Genomic DNA, 15,229 nt, shown 5'->3' with positions numbered 1-15,229 from the left:
CTGAGAGGGAGAAACGGGACGTTTTCTCTCACTCCATTTGCTCCCCTCATGGGAGCTCTGCCTCCTTTTCTGCCGAGGCTGCGGTCCTGGGAGCTGTGTGAGGATGGGTGGGGTGAGAATCTGCGGAGCTTTGCGAGGGGGCGGGGGTGCTGGGGGAGGGACCCTGGAATGAAGAGACAAGCCAATAAAAGTTAGTTCTCATCTCTATGGCGCCCATCACCATGGCATTCTGAGATGCAGCAACCGAATCCATAAGATAGGCCTTTCCCTTTGGGTAGGTCTCCAAAGGGCTGCCAGCTTCCCAGGCTGGGTGACGAGGCCCAGCCTGTGACCAGGGCCACAGCAGCCCTGCCCAGGGTCCTGTGATGCTGTCAGTGCAGAGGACGGCTTCCGGCTACATCTCCCCAGGCTGGGCTGCCCTCATCCGTCCTCACAAAAGCGCCCAGGGCTTCTGGTGCCTTTGTGAGCAGGGTGGCTGGGCGTGTGTGCGTGTGTGCGTGTGTGCGTGTGTGCGTGTGTGTGTGTGTGTGTGTGTGTGAGGTGATTGGCTTGCTAAAGGTCACTTGGCTCAGAGAACCACAGCCCCTTAGGTCTCCCTAGCTCCCAGCTTGGAATTTTCCAAAATCGTGCCCCAGGGGGGCCCACACAGCCCCGGGACGGGAGGGAGCAGGAGCGGAAGGCTGAAGCGGGCAGAGGTGGAGCTCCTCAGCAGGCCCTTAGGCTCCTGGACAAGCTACCTCCACATCCCAGAGCCATGACACTCGGTGCTCGATAAGAGTCTGGTGGATGCATGACTGAAGGTGGGCAGCTGGGAGGGAGAGGAGGTGGTGATTGATCAAGAGGAGAATTCAGGAGCCTCGGCTGCACAGGAGCCGGCAGGGGTGGCTGGAAGAGGGCGAAGTCACACTTGAGTCCCACCCTTACTCCAGAGCCAGCTGTGTGACCTCTGTCCCAGGAACTCTGGGCCAAAAGGGTAAGCAAGGGTGACTGCCTGAGGGGAAAGCTGGGGCTGCTTTCACAAACAGCCCTGTGAAGCTGTGACAGAGCCGGGGCCCAGCTTCCTGAGACGTGAGGAACTAGGTTACAGCCTGAAGAGCATCCCAAGTCAGACAGGAGAGAGGAACCAACGGGGAGCCCTCCTCCTCCGCAGCCTTTAATAGGACAGCCAGCCATCTGTCTGGCCGAGGGAAGGGCTGGCCTTCAGGGAGCCGCATCTCAGCGGGTCCGGCCAGTGGGCTCCACGGCCGCAGCCCCGGCCCCGGGTGGGCGTGGGGAGCACAGGGAGGACGGAGACCCAGCCAGGCAGACCCTCGGCGCACTCCCTTCCTCGCATTTGTCAGGGGAAGTTTTTAATTAATGGTGTGTAATCTGATCTGGCCCTTCTCCCTGCTGAGCACTGCTTTCAATCAGCAGAGCCATCTGCAATTGCAATTCATAATTCTCCCCAAAGGGAGGGGGACTCCGGCCGGTGCCTTGGTGATTAATACAATTAGCCTTTTATGTTGATGATTGTCTTAGCAGGAGCAGATGATGCCGGCTCAGAGCCCAGGCTGCCGCTTCCCCATTGGTTGGCAGGAAGCCCCTCTCCGCTTCCCACCCCACCGCTCCCTCGGGTGTAGAGGACAGGTCTGGTCTGGGGCCGCACTGTGGGGAGGGGAGGGCCCCCTCAGGGGCCAGGTTCTGGGGCACATTTGAGCCCTTTGGGCTGAGGGGAGAGGAGGGGCAGGATGATGAGCCAGAGACTTTCTTTCCAAGGAAAATCATTTTGACCTAAAGGAGTCTGTACACCAAGGTTAAAAGAGAAGAACTACTTAGGCAGTCTAGAGGATGGAAGGGTTGAGTTTAGATACGGCTCAGGCTCTTACAGCTGCGTGCACCGGAACAAGATTCTTAAGGGTCCCGAGCCTCGCTCTCCTCATCGGGAAATGGAGCTTGTTCCTCCGGGCCCGGACGCACTGCCTGGGGCGTGCGTGTCCCGAGAAAGAACAGAGGCGTGAAGGGCTGCAGTGATGGCAGCTGGGGAGCCCGTTTGGGGAGATTCAGGGGATGGGGGTAAGGAAGCTGGGTGGGTATAAAGGGGTGAAAAGAAGCAGGGCTTGGAGCACCTGGGATTTCATATGGCAGCTAAGTAAACAAGAAAGGAGCAGTCACCAGAGCTGAGGGTTGAAGAGGCAGCACAGATCAAAATCTGTGATCTCAGATCTATAATGAGGTCAAGTAATCTGGAACAAGCTGACTGGGTTTTTTTTGTTGTTTTTTTAAAAATTAATTTATAGAGGAGGGGGAAGAGAGAGAAACATCGATGTGAGAGCATATGGACTGGCTGCCTCCTGCACACCCCCTACCAGGGACCAAACAAGCAACCTGGGCATGTGCCTGACCACAAATTGAACTGGCAACCTTTCAGCGCACAGGACAACCAATTGAGCCACACTGGCCAGGGCCTGACTGGGGTTTTGATGGGAGACTCTGCTGGGTCAGGAGAGGGGATCGCCCCAGTCTCCCTGAGCCCCGGCTGTTCTCCAAGACCTGAAGCAGCGTGAGAAGAGGGCTGCTATCACAGGCCGGCAGCCTCATGGGGAAGACGGAGGGAAGGAAGGAGGGGTGACGTGAAGGGCTAATCAAGATGAAGCATCAGGCCAAGTTGTGGCCACTCTGGCGGCTGGGGCAGGGGGTCCACACAGCCAAGGGCTGTAATCATGTCCCAGGGAGGGGCAGCTTGGTTCGTGAAGAACTGAGGGTGGGGAGCCCAACGGCACTAATTAATAGGCAGCAGCCGATGGCAGAAAAGAGGGAAATGAAAAACTGTTTGAGCTCTTATGAAGTCAGATACAGGGGCAGTTGTTACAAGAGCTGATGGAGGAGGCCGGAGACAGAGGCAGGGACCAACAACTCCACCTGCCCCGCGTGGACAGGTCCAACAAGGCCAGTCGGGCGGGCCGGAAGACGTCAGAGGCCGGACAGGGCTGGGGATCCGGTTGTAGAACCCCGGGCTGGAGGGCCTTCCTTAGCCTGGATCCGCTCCAGGCCCTCTCTAGCTGCCTGTTCATCCTGAGACCCAGCTTGAACACATCCCTTTCCCGGCTCTTCAGCCTCCAGCTCCCTCCCTCCCTCCGAGCGCCCAGCACCCAGCACCCACCTCCATGTGGCTCCACACTCATTACTTCAGTTACTTGAACACCTCTCCCTACCAACCAGGAAGACCTTAAGCAAAATTATATTTTCAGTCTACTTCTCGCCTCAGGGCAACCGTCTCCTTCACGCTGTCCTTCTCTTGTCTTGGTCCCCGAACCAGGGCCTTCCGGTGTCAGAGGAGAAAAGCCCTCCCAGGCGCTGTGGGACCGGAGCAAACTGGACAAAGGATGCAATACACTCCCAGCTCCCTGCCCCGCATCTAACCACCGGATCCCCTTTGTGCTGAAGCACCTGAGCGTTTCCGGCCCACACTCATTCCAGAACTCCACCGGCAGGTCCTGTTATTTTGGTCTTGGCCTCACTGGCTCACAGCAGCTTCTGCCCCCTCCCCTGGCTCAGGGGTCCCATGGAATGGCTCGGGGGTCATGGCTGGACAAACGTTGGTCCTACCCTACACAGGCTTCGTGCCAATGTCCTGAGCTGAGCCTTGCTTTTCCCATTCCTCAGGTTCCCTCAGAGCTGAAGGAACTCCCTGTTTCAATCTCTGCACAGCTACTAGTAAGCAGCAGGTTCCTACCACATCTGGTCTAGCCAACAGCATATATCCCGCAAACAGCTAGCACTTCCAACACAAATGACATTGATAATAAGGTGCACTACCACTTTATGAGCCACTAAGAAAGAAAAATCACTGCATTATATTTGTAAGATGCCATTGATTATGATATCTCAATTCTCAGAGACATTAAAAGATATTTTTTAAGTGCAACTTATGACCAAGGAATGGTCATTTCTCTCTCAAGTCTTGGCTTTTTAAGTTAGATTTTAAAGAAAAGGGGAACAGCCCTAACCGGTTTGGCTCAGTGGATATAGCATCAGCCTGCGGACTCAAGGGTTCCAGGTTCGATTCCGGTCAAGGGCATGTACCTTGGTTGCGGGCACATCCCAGTGGGGAGTGTGCAGGATGCAGCTGATAGATATTTCTCTCTCATCGATGTTTCTAACTCTCTATCCCTCCCTTCCTCTTTTTAAAAAAATCAATATATTAAAATAGAGAAAAAAAAAAAGGGGGGAACAGAAGGCCAAATGGGAACCACACTGGGCGGGGGAAGGGTGGAGTGTCTCAAGTCTTCTCCTTCCTCTATATGGATGGATACCATTGCCCTTAGATCGGTGATTCTCAACCTCTCTAATGCCTCGACCCTTAAATACAGTTCCTCATGTTGTGGTGACCCCCAACCATAAAATTATTTTCATTGCTACTTCATAACTGTAATTTTGCTACTGTTATGAATTGTAATGTAAATATCTGTGTTTTCCAATGGTCTTAGGCTCTATAGCAGGATTCACAGGTTGAGAACTGTTAGCAGGGTCACCTAAGACCATCGGAAAACACAGATATTTACATTATGACTCATAACAGTAGCAAAATTACAGTTATGAAGTAGCAACGAAAATAATCTTATGGTTGGGGGTCACCACAATATGAGGAACTGTATTAAAGGGTCATGGCATTAGAGAGGTTGAGAACCACTGCCTTAGATGCTCTCAACTCACCTGCTTAACTGTTGCTAGCCCAGCTCCTAGACACCCAGGCCACCCCTCACTGTGAACATCTCCTCTCCCTTAGTACCAGGGAACTGCTGAAGAGAACCCCACTTTTCTCATGGAGACAAAACAAAGCACAAGCCAGGACCACCATTTTTGAGATAATCACCTACCACTCCACCATTTATCCAACCACTTCCCACCCTACTGGGTTATCTGCCCCGGAGCCTCCAGGCCATGCCATGAGATGGCGAGATTAGTCATTCTCTCCTAATCGGACTGAAACAGCTCTGTTAAACTGCAGAGCAGCTGGAAAGGGGCTTAGCCCTTTAATGCCAGCAGCTGTATCTCCACAGTGTGGCTGCTCTGCTGAGGGGCTGGACTCTGTCCAGGAGCATCAAGCGTTTAGCCCCAGTCAATGCATATTAACCTAGGAGGGGAGAGCAGCCAGCTCCCCGGGAGGGAGGTGGTTCATTTAAGAACCTCCACCCCAGGCTTTGCTTTCCAACGAGGAAGAAAAATTCCAGCCCCTTCGTCTCCCTCGCCCTACTAAAATCTGGACAAGCTGCATCATCTCGAAGGCAGAAGGCGCTTTCTCTGTGGCAGGAACAATTCCATTTCAAAAACTCACCTACGGAGAGCTTCACCTGTTAGTTTTGACAACATAAAGACTTTAGGCCATTAACCACCTGACTCATTCTCCTTTAAGCTGATTTTCCCCCTCTGAGGTCTTAAGTATTCTTTTGATCCCAGGCATGCACACATGTGGACACAACAGACTGATAACCTCTTCTTAGAGAGCACTGGGCCCTCACGTGGGTGAGGGAGGAAGCTGAACAGCCCTCAGAAAGCCCTGGCACAGAGCAGGCTGCTGGAGAGAGATCGCTCAGACTTCTCACTCAAAGCCAGATGGTGAACATGAGTCGAGGTGAGAGCTAATGCCACTCAGGGGAAAAGCCAATAAGCTAATCCGCTGACACGTTTCTAGAAGCAGGCTGATGGCTTTGGTTCAGAGGTTTGCCTGTTCTTGGCTCTGAGCTTCAGAGCACACGAGATGCACATGCAATCCCACCAGGAGTAACCTCACAAACCCACACCAGCTCTTCCTCCTCCTTCCACACGGAATGCAGCCCTGGATCACCAAGCACAGGTCTTCCATTCCACCAGACAACCACCCTAATCACAAGACATTCCCATCCCAAACGCTTTCCCAGGAGCCTGGGCCTCCCTGCTCTTCCACAGTCATCTGTTGAGAGCACAAAAGCAGATCCACATACAGAAATGAGTGGAATCATTTATGTGCCTAACTAGAGGCCTGGTGCCTGACTTCATGCACAGGTGGGATCCCTTGGAGTAACCTGTGGGAACTGGGCCAAAACTGGCACTCTAATGTCACCTGCTGCTCCTGCCTGCTTTTCCCGCTCATCCCAGCCCCGCTGGGCCTGCTGTAGGCTCGCTCCCAGTCAGTCCTAATCAGGAGAGGCTCACACTGCTGCAGCAGCCGCAGGGGCACTCACCAGCTGTGGGACCTGCATCTGGCGCCTGTCCCAATGGAGATTGAGGGGGGGAGCTGAGATGCAATCGGCCCTCCGGGAGGGCTGTGGGACGCCCTTGCTGGCCGTGATCCGGATCCATCTCACTGGCATTCGCTCCGGTTGTCAGGAGCCACCTGGCGGCCACTTTTATATCATTTCTTCTTTGTGGAGCGTCTAGGGAGGAGAAGCGGGCCACAGTACCGGAGGCTGACTTCCAGGAGGGCGGCGCTGTCGGGATCGTGCCAGCAGTGCCAGTCTGTCAGTGCCTGGCCCATTTTCCAGAGATTGGACCTGTAGGACTACTGAGGGAGGGAGTGGCTTGCTGGGCTTGTGGGCCACCAGGCTTGTAGGCCACTGGAGGGGATGGTCAGCTGAGTGGCACTCCTGCTGTGGGAGCACACTTACTGCCAGCAGGCAGATCCTGCATTGAGCATCTGCCCCCTGGTGGTCAGTGCATGTCATAGCAAGGGGTCAGTTGGTCACTTAGGCTTTTATATATATAGATAATGTATTAACAAGTCCACGATATTAAAGAATCTGAAGTAGCAAGCACCACAGTTGACCTCCAGAGTGGGGCTGCAATCCCCAGGGTCTAATCCCAGCCAAACTATAGACCTGTGGGAATTTGAGCCATCACCTCTCTGAAGTTGTCAATTGGGATATCACCAATCCTGTCCACCATACGTGGGTGTGGCGATCAAGTGGATGATAAATGAAAGCACTTTGCACACTGTAAACCATCACATTACTTTCCCTAGAGGCTCTGTGGATAATCAGTTCCCAAGTCCATCTTCACTGATAACCAGAGAAGGTATGAACTTGCAAGTGCTTGATTAGAAGTCTTAACTCTCCATTTACATGTGTCTGAGCCTAGCACACAGATGGTATCCACCTGTATTGAGATGTGAGAGTAATGCTATATAAAAACATGCATTTAAGTGCAGCAAGCAAGACTTACAGAGAAGGTAGACAAAAGGGAAAATTCCTGCTTCCAGCTCTGAGTCCCTGAAAAGTGGCCTCCTTTGCCAGCCCACATGACTGCAGAGGAGACGGCTCCCACACACTACAAGGTTATTCCTGGTGATGTCAAGCTGTCTTCCGCCTGACTTCGTGAATAGAAACCGTCAACAAACACAGACTCAGAACCCGAGTCCAATAAGTTATACAAGGTCCTCCTGGACTAGGGCCATCACTTATTTACAAAATATACCAGCTACAGGGAGATTTTTAAAAATTATTAAATTCTTAGGTTAAGTGGCCATTCTCCAAACCCTGTTTATACTAAAAACACCATGACAAACATGCCCCAAACCTGCTTGCTTAAAAAGCTTTTTGCATCAGTGGCTTCAGCTTCAGAGTCATGACCAAGACTATCATTGATGCGCATTGAACAAGAACCATGGCGACTTGAACACTGAGCTCTGCCACCCTCGCTTCTCAGATCTGCATTGCACAACGGCTCTCTCCTTGCTCATGAGAGTGAGAAAAGGTGATGCATGATTATGCAAACTGCTTGGTGTACCTGGCACAGCAGTGGGTCTCCCACATGCTTTTCCAATAGGAAATCATATACCGTACGCATATGCATACATACGTGCCTGTCTATCTGAAGCTTGAGGTGGGTAGGGAGGCCCTACTGTAACAAAATAAACACACAGCAAGCCTCGTAGCTGTGTTCCTTGCAATCACTCAGCACTACCTGTCATTTTGTGCTATCCAATAATTTAACCATGACTATAAGGATTCAAGACCTCTTTCAATGCCACAGGGTCAGTTTATAGCCCCCAAAATGACTACATTTACCACAGTAAATCACCTGAACACCCTACAGCCCTCGAATCAAAACCAGATGCCTTCTTGCCTCCTTCTATTTCTGCAAGCAATGAATTCACCTTCTTAAGGAAGAAGTCATTAAACATCCAGTAAAAATGCAAATCGTTGCTGCTGAACCAAACTGTGCAATGCTTGCCCAGTTAAATAAACAGCAAACTCAGGAGACTTACACGGATAATAGAAGAATAGATTTAAAGATTCTGGTTATTAGCAAGTGGGACAGTCAGGTTCAACCGCATTAAAGGAGGAGCAAGAGGGAGCAGCAGAAAGGGTTGGGAGCAGCAGATAGAGGTGACGGCCACTCCAAAGCGCTGACCCCTTTCCACAGATCTCACACCGGAAGTGTAATTTAATTAAGAAAGCCCTTGAAAGTGGAAAGTCAAGCTGTTCCACATGAAGTGCTGTTAAAGAAGTTGGAGGTGGGTACATATTTCCCTTTGCTAATATCAGAATTATTTTCATGGCCAAGGTCTCGTAGCCTAGCCCCAAACTGAGCAACTGCCTGCCAGCATCTGACACACAGGACCATTTTCTTTCTCCTTAATGGGCCATCAGTTCCTGCATAGGGAAGCCTTGCCTTACTAACGTTCTACAATCCATTGACTTCCTCTGCATTAGTGACTTAAAATGCACCTTGGGGAGAGTCTACAGAACAGCAAATCTGGAGCTGGGCCAACACTAGGCTTGCAGAGACACAAGGAAAGGAATGGCACCTAGGACAAAGTTTAGAAAAACAAAACCTAACGGGCTTGTGTGTGCAAAGGCGAGGACGGGGAGAAGGGGCCCGTCCTGTCAGTTTGCTGAGGCAGATGGGCCCTGCTGTGAGAGTGCCACCTCCTGGGAAAGAAGCCAGCAGGTTGCCTCCTCTCTCTGCTGTTACATATTAAGCCTGCAACTGTTTCCGTTCAATCTCAGATACATTCTGTTCACCAGCTTCAGAGTTCCGAGTGCAGGTGCCCTCAGTTAATCATCCAGCTCACTCCAGAGTCACTTCCAGCAGTGAAGGATGTTCCTTCCAGGCAGCCAGCCAGCCAGCCAGCCAGCGTCATGGTTTTTAAAAATCTGCACCATTCTGGTCCCTAAAGACTTGTTCAAAGTTTGTTTGCTTTTTTATTTAAATTTCTTAAAATTAGAGGGTAACAGTCAAAGGGACAAATCCAGGACTTTAATATGGACAACAAAAGAGACAATGAGAAACAAACTACTGCTGGTGGTAAAGATTGTGTGATAAAGGAACGGAGATGAACAGACTCAAAACACTTAGAGGAAAAAGTAGTATTTTCTTTAAAAAGATGTTAAACGTAAGTTACCTTCCAGGACAAGACAACCAACCTCACGTTCACTTTGAAAAAACTATTTATTTTTTTCCAAATATTATTTCAAATATGTATTGTACAGACAAGGGTCAATATGGGTCATAAACATTCTATAGAAAAACACATTTTTATAGACATTGGAAATAAATTTAATAAAAGAAAACTCATATTTATCTAGATGTGCTATGTTATACAGGAAGATTTTAGCATCCAAAGTGCAAAGACAAAATGTGGCTTTTCTTGCCACACCAAATATTGACAATCTCCCCTGTAGTGTTAGTGGGATGCCAAATAGACAGCATACTGACCTCTACGGCTCCATCAGACAGGCAGGGCTCAAGCATCAGAATGAATTCAATTCATAAACAAACTGGCCTTGACTCCCACCAAAGCCAAAATTCAGCCAGAGGCCCATTAGAGATAAATACACAGTGTCACTTTTGCAAGGTTGTGCCAATTATCACTACTAAACCTAATCAATCCAAAATACACCCATCACTAGTTCTGTCCTCACCCTATCCCATTTTTATGAAGGCTCCGGGTTATAGCTCCAGTTCATCATGAAGAAAGAGGGATGTCCAGTTCTCAGGAGCCATCCTAAATCCTCTATCCAAACCTGTTTTTACCCTGCCCTCCCACCTCCCACTCTGAGACAAGTCAATTTTACTAAAAAGGTAGGGCTTCTATCATCGCCTCACAAAAATAAGTTCTAAGTAATACCACAGAAATGTCATTCCATGAGCAGCATTTAGCTTTCAGGCAAAGGGACGAGGCCCTCCCCACCACAGCCCCTCGCGATCACAATGAATTTCATACTGCCCTCTACCCCTACAAAGAGCTCCCATCTAAAAGCTCCCAACCACAGCACAAGGTGTTGATGTTACATCACTTGAGAGAAAGAGAGGAAGATATATATAGTTTTAATGAAACCCCCATGCACAATTATACTTGATTAAAAGCCTGGAGAATGCTAAAAGTAGTAACGAGTGCAGGAGGCTGCGCGCAGAGTACAGGTGCGTCCTGCCTTTGCAGCAGTAAATGCTGGAGTAACAGGAGATGCGACTTCACTTGAGCATCGGAGAAGCAAAGAAGTTGCCTTGCCGTCCTAGGTTTGTGGCAGACTTACTTTTGCTCCCAAACCTGAAGAAAAAGAGAATAAACTAGAAAAAGTATTCAATGAAAAAACAGTAAATGAACAACTATAACATGATGATTTAATGAACTAAAAGTAGAAACTCCTCAAAAACTACTCTGTAAGCTACTCAGTCATCTGAGATGGGGGGGCTGGGACTGTAAAGAGGGATCCTTATGGCTCCAGGTTTCCTTTTAAAATCTAGCCACTAGCTAAGATCTAATTCTATCTTTCTTTGAATTAGCTTCAGTATGGTGGGAGAGAGATCTAAACAGGCAATCCCCATACCTGGGCGTGTTCCTGAGCGTGGAGCGGACTCGCTGCGACAGGGAGCTGGAGGAAGGCGTCTTGAGAAGCTGATGCTCAGGCGTGGTCACAGGCCCCAGAAAACTCACTTCAATCACAGTTAAGCATATTTGTAAAGGAGGGGAGGGAAAAAAAGCACCCATGAAGGTGGCCAGTTTTAAGCTGAAATCCCTGTGAAATACTTAAGAACTAAGGCTAGAGAGCTAGCAATGCCCCAGAGATCATGCCTGTCATCATGTAACACATCACTTTTGAACTATGAATTGCTGACATTCATTCACTTCCTGATTTAGGCCATCCTCAAACTTCAAACTACACAAATCTAACATTTGACCACTTGATTTTTACCTATATTACAAGCAATAATATGCTACCTTATAATGAAAGAACATGTGAGGTTGCCAGTGCCACTGAGGTTGGAATAAAACCAGCCTCCTACAAACTGGCAAAGCTTTTAAGAAATCAAATTAGTAAAACATATCAAGAAACATAAGGATAAATTATATATAAATTATTATTGTATCTATGTTTTTTACTTTCCATATGGGTAAAGAAGAACATAGAAGGTGGGGAAAATCAAGATAGTAGATCTGTATAAATTCTCCTTCAACGTTAGCATTCTCAAAACTATTTTAATTTTTATTGGAGAATATGAATTTCAAATAACTCTAGCAAAGGCAGGGAAACAGCCCATGACTAAATCTGAAGAGGTCTTTTAAAAAGCACAACTAGGGCCTTACCTTTAATATCTGGTGTCTGTGGTGTTGAAAAGGCATTTGAGTTTTCAATGACATGCATGGGGTCAATGTTCTCTTGTTCCACCATCATGAACTGACTCCAGTATTCCAGGGGCAGTGAGAGCAAGCGTTCTACCACCTAAAAGCCACCAAATACGTTAGCAAGCTTCCAAATCTCAGGGCTTATCTCTCACCAGTCGCTCATGTTATCATATCACACAAGTTCATGTATAAATATGATTGCCCACCTTGGGTTGACGCTTGATGTCCTGTAACATGGTCACTGGATCTGGATTGGGCACAGCGTGGGCAACTATTGTAGGTCCAAAGACTTTAGCCAGATTGGCAACATCCATTTTCGTGTTTGGGCTCTGAGCCACTCTAAGCAAAAGAACATTATATTATAAGACTTGCTCCTCTACTTAAACACAGACCAAAATACAAGTTCTACAAGAAAACAATTCACCTCCCTGACACACAACCCACATTGTTTTCCCTTGGAAAATTCCCTAACTCCCAGAAACAACTTTCTGCTGTCCTTACCTCTGCAAGTGAATCATGAGGAAAGCTAATGTGTCTCTGTTGGCCTGGGGCAGCTCACCAACAGCCTGGTACATGGCAGCTATGCTGTTGTCCTCATCTGTGATTTCTATAAATGGAAAGAAAGTACCAAAAGGCCTAAGACTGCTTTCACTTCCCTTGACAGCAGGCGTCCAAGTTATCGACCACAAAGTCTCATCTATACAGTAAGCTCCTGAAACTTCTGATTAGGTTCATGACTACATCAGACTCTAGGTTCATTAACAAGCAGGATACTGGCCAACAGTTCAATATTAGAAATCAGAACTTTTAAAAAACCAGCTCTTGCAGGAAGGCAGACATACAACTGCTATGACTACAATTATCAAGAAGGCATTTGTTCATAGAACATGTTTATGGGCCTACTATGTGCCAGGTACTATTGGAGGCGTTACTAAAAAAAAGCAAATATCTACTAGGTAGTAACACATGTAATAAAATAAGGCAGGCAAGAAGCTAGAAAGTAATGGAAGCTGTTATTTTAGAAAAACTGGTCAGGAAAGGGGTTTCTGAGGAAAAGATATTCAAAAAGAAACCTGAAAGAAATAAAAGAAGCAAACCATGCAAATATTATTTCTGCAACTACTGTGAAGGCCAGGAGGGTTGGTATGTTCTAAGAATTGCAAGAACTCCATTGTACCTAGAGAGGAAAGAAAGAAGGGAAGGGCATAAAAGGAAATAATACTGGATACAAAACCAGGAGCCAAATCATGCAGGGTCTTTGGGCCATGCTAAGGACTGGATTTTATCCTGTGAATGAAGGGAAGCCATTGGAAGGCACTGAGGGCAGAAATAATATCATGTAATTTAAAAGAACCGCTCTAACTACTCTACCTCAGAGGGTAAGAGTAGTAACAGGAAAAACAGGAAGTTCTTACATTACTCCAGGTGAGAAATGTTCAGAGTGGTAGTAAGACCATATTTTCAAATGTAGCCTATATTTTACAAGATCTTTGCAGACAAGATTTGCCAGCCAATGGTTTAAATGTGAAATGTGAGAAAAGGGAATTAAAGATGGTTCTAAGTTCAAAAGCCCAACCTAAAACTGGGCCAAACAACAACAAAAACCTGAGAGCCCTACTGTTTCGACAGGAAGAAAACAGGCATGGGCAACATGACATAGTTATTTATCCATCAAAGTATTTGAGTATCTGCTGTGTTTCAGGCACTTTACTAGATGGGGATAAAGCTGCAAACAAAAACATTCAAACATTCCTGCCCCTTGTGGGACTCACACTCAAGTATTAAGATCTGCCCTTAGCCCTGACCGGTTTGGCTCAGTGGATAGATCGTTGGCTTGCGGACTCAAGGGTCCCAGGTTTGATTCCGGTCAAGGGTATGTACCTTGGTTGCGGGCATATCCCCAGTAGGAGGTGTGCAGGAGGCAGCTGATCGATGTTTCTCTCTCATCATCGATGTTTCTAACTCTCTATCCCTCGCCCTTCCTCTCTGTAAAAAATCAATAAATAAATATATATATATATATATATATATATATTTTTTTTTTTTTTTAAATATATTTTATTGATTTTTTTACAGAGAGGAAGAGAGAGGGATAGAGAGTTAGAAACATCGATGAGAGAGAATCATCGACCAGCTGTTTCTTGCACACCCCCCACTGGGGATGTGCCCGCAACCAAGGTACATGCCCTTGACCAGAATCAAACCCGGGACCTTTCAGTCTGCAGGCCTCGGCTAAAATGTTTTTTAAAAAAGATCTGCTCTTACCTGCTGCTCCCATAAAGGTCTTATTCAGCCGAAAGGTCAGAAGGGGTTCTTTAAGGTTTCGAAGGAAGTCTTTCAGGAAGCTACAGATAGCATGGATATCATCCACTTTGCTGAGGAGGGGTACAGTTTTCACTCTGAGAAATTTTTCTTTTAGTTCTTTTACTGTCCGGTCGCAGCCTGAGACCCGATATAGGCCTGTCTGTTATCGAGAAGACACTCTCAGTTAAGAAGCTCATAAGTGTTAACACAAGTAACAAACTCACTCTCTTCCAGGTTCATGCTTACCTCAGTCAGCCCCCTCTGTTCAATCTCATTTACGCAGTGGACAATAATGGAGGGGATCATTGGAGAAGTCTGGGACACATAATCTGCCAGTATTCCCTGAAACGGAATGTTTTAAGTTATCATTTTTACCACTTAGACCAGCAGATCTAGACCAGAGTGCAGAACCATCTCCCAACTAATACTCAGGCTGGCACAGCATGTCTCCTTTAAATTCCTATTCCCAACGCATACATTAGAACAGAGACACTCAATTATGTTTCCTACCTCCACACCAGGACTGATTTATGGTCAAAGATACTATACTCTTCATGAACAAGTAATAAAACCACTAGCTACAACTGCGTCCTTGTTTTTCTAATACACAAGGGCATCAGAAAAAAGCAATAATGAGATTACAGGTAAGGCCTTTAATATAAACTAATTTGTTGCTTTTAAAAAAGAAAGCCTTTTAAATTAATTCTTAGTAAGGAAAATAAATACAACTCAATTGCTGTGACGCAGCCTTACCTTTAAGGGAGAACTCCATGGTACTATATCAGAATACAGAAAATTTGTTTAAAAAAAAAATCTTTGCACAAATAAGAATTCTTAAGATTAGGGAAATAACATTTGATTTGCTGGGGGCTGGGTAGTAGCTTAGTCATTTTGCTTTGATTCTTGCTAATGTTGCTTTTACAATAAATACTTTCTTGAAGGATTAAATAGATTTTTAGAAATAAGCAACCTAATCTTAATAGCCTTGTTTGGGATATCTCTAACATAAGAGAAAAGATATTCATAGATGAACTTATATGTTGTCTGGGATTTGATTCAAAATAATTTACTGGACAGGGCCAAGAGGGAGAGATAAGAATATTGATAAAGCAAGACTAGAATGAATTAGTAATTGTGGAATTTGAGTGATAAAAACAGGGAATTAGTTATACTAATCTCTCTACTTTTGCATGTTTCAAATTTTACAAAATAGGATAGGACGGGGAAGGGAGGGAAGGGAAGAGGAAAGAAGGTGAGAAAAGAGAGGGGAGGAAGGAAAGGAGAAAATGGAAACAAGGAAGAGAAGGAGGAAGTGTGAGGATGGGGAAAAAAAGGGAAGGA

At 47.0% G+C, this 15,229-nt stretch overlaps 1 protein-coding gene across 3 annotated transcripts in view; it reads right to left on the bottom strand.

Moving 5' to 3' along the window:
* RACGAP1 (Rac GTPase activating protein 1) overlaps positions 1-15,229 on the bottom strand; it is a 190,894-nt gene that overhangs the window by 148,713 nt on the left and 26,952 nt on the right. For 2 of the 3 annotated variants that reach the window (XM_084877403.1, XM_084877404.1), the window contains exons 11-17: positions 14,135-14,230; positions 13,850-14,048; positions 12,086-12,191; positions 11,791-11,923; positions 11,546-11,681; positions 10,788-10,893; positions 9,390-10,507 (exon numbers count right to left, since the gene is read on the bottom strand). In XM_084877403.1, the coding sequence (XP_084733529.1) occupies positions 10,432-10,507; positions 10,788-10,893; positions 11,546-11,681; positions 11,791-11,923; positions 12,086-12,191; positions 13,850-14,048; positions 14,135-14,230 (852 nt within the window). In that variant the 3' untranslated portion in view covers positions 9,390-10,431. Of the gene's footprint in view, positions 1-9,389; positions 10,508-10,787; positions 10,894-11,545; positions 11,682-11,790; positions 11,924-12,085; positions 12,192-13,849; positions 14,049-14,134; positions 14,231-15,229 lie in introns of those variants that run through there. The other variant, XR_014794462.1, reaches the window with a different exon arrangement.

This window comes from Pipistrellus hanaki (genome assembly GCF_964339955.1).
Source record: "Pipistrellus hanaki genome assembly, chromosome: 3".
Taxonomy (NCBI): Eukaryota; Metazoa; Chordata; class Mammalia; order Chiroptera; family Vespertilionidae; genus Pipistrellus; species Pipistrellus hanaki.
Note: the sequence above shows the minus strand (reverse complement) of the source record. Positions and strands in the feature narration are given on the sequence as shown.